Genomic DNA, 1,196 nt, shown 5'->3' with positions numbered 1-1,196 from the left:
CTCTGGATTTCGGTTCCATTGAAAGATGTGAATTCTTTACTTCTTGATGTTCAAGCCTGATTTGATACATATCCAGTGTATGTAATGTATGTGTATTTGTCCCTTACAGGTTTGATAAGACGAGACCCCACAGGTGAGGACGACCGAGATATTGACGGTTGGAGGCAATCAGTGTGATAAAGTATCAGACTACTTGATCTTTAACCAAGACCTTTTTATCTAGGTGGGTAAGTCACCGCCTGTATTTAGTGAGAGACAATATTAGAATGACCTCAGATAGGCTGGAAACAGATAAAAGAAAGACACACAGCGCTGAGAACAAACCAACACAACGACCTTCTATACACAAATACATCTCTCCGGCGGAGTTCAAAATGAGAGTTCTCCGGAAACTTACGTCTGTTGACAATAACCCCGACAACAAGTCACTGACCAAGTTTCAGCGACAGGACAGTGACAGAACTCTCAAAGCGTCAATAGTGTTTCCGAACGGCGATGTTGGCACGCTTATATCATATGAAAAAATGGACAGCACAAAACCAGAGTCTTCCGAACATGAGTTACCAAACATGAATGTTGAAGAGGAGGTGATTTCTCGTAAACACGAGCGGCCGTTACGACTTCCGCCCATCATATTGCCGCCTATCTATTCCACAAAGCCTCTTCCTGTGTTATCACGTGACTTTAGCTTGCCATCTGATCCTCCGACGCCGATGTCGGACGATGGCTGGGAAGAACTCCAAGAATGTCGGTACCTTCGTTTATACTCCCCTCGGAAGTACCGTTCCAATTCCATACCCGCCTAATTCATCTTATCGGTCTTTAGTTCTGGACTTCCACAGTCAGTTCCGGAATCTTCGAACACGAGAATAACGGCCAAACCCAGCCCAGCGGCTTGACCATGTTTTACCAATTGACAGCTGGACGTTTAATGAATAACTAGAGTGTTGACTTTGATGTCCAGTTTGAAACAGAAAAATGCCTTGACAGAGTTTAGGCTGGTGCTAAAAGACAAAGGTTAAATTATTTGTTGTCATGGAAAATGTTATCCGTTGCCTATTTTGACATTAGAGATTTTGTTGATCATTCAGTGACATCTGCGGCTTCTTTTAAACACGAGCTCTTTTCTGAAACAGCGATTTTCACTCTTCGGAAAAGTGTGGATCATTTCAACCAACCGTAACATGCGTGGTTCC

General features: G+C 43.3%; 1 protein-coding gene across 1 annotated transcript; it reads left to right on the top strand.

Annotated features, from left to right (window-relative positions):
• Positions 1 to 266: 266 nt before the first annotated feature.
• On the top strand, positions 267 to 806 carry LOC132558069 (uncharacterized). The gene has a single exon (XM_060222593.1). The coding sequence runs from the start codon at positions 267 to 269 to the stop codon at positions 804 to 806; it is 540 nt and encodes a 179-aa protein (XP_060078576.1).
• The last annotated feature ends 390 nt before the right edge of the window (positions 807 to 1,196 follow it).

The sequence above is a fragment of the Ylistrum balloti genome, unplaced genomic scaffold, assembly GCF_031769215.1.
Source record: "Ylistrum balloti isolate Yb309-2 unplaced genomic scaffold, AGI_CSIRO_Ybal_v1 Utg370754, whole genome shotgun sequence".
In the NCBI taxonomy this organism is placed as follows: Eukaryota; Metazoa; Mollusca; class Bivalvia; order Pectinida; family Pectinidae; genus Ylistrum; species Ylistrum balloti.
The sequence above is the reverse complement of the archived record's forward strand: the minus strand, read 5'-3'. Positions and strand labels throughout refer to the sequence as shown.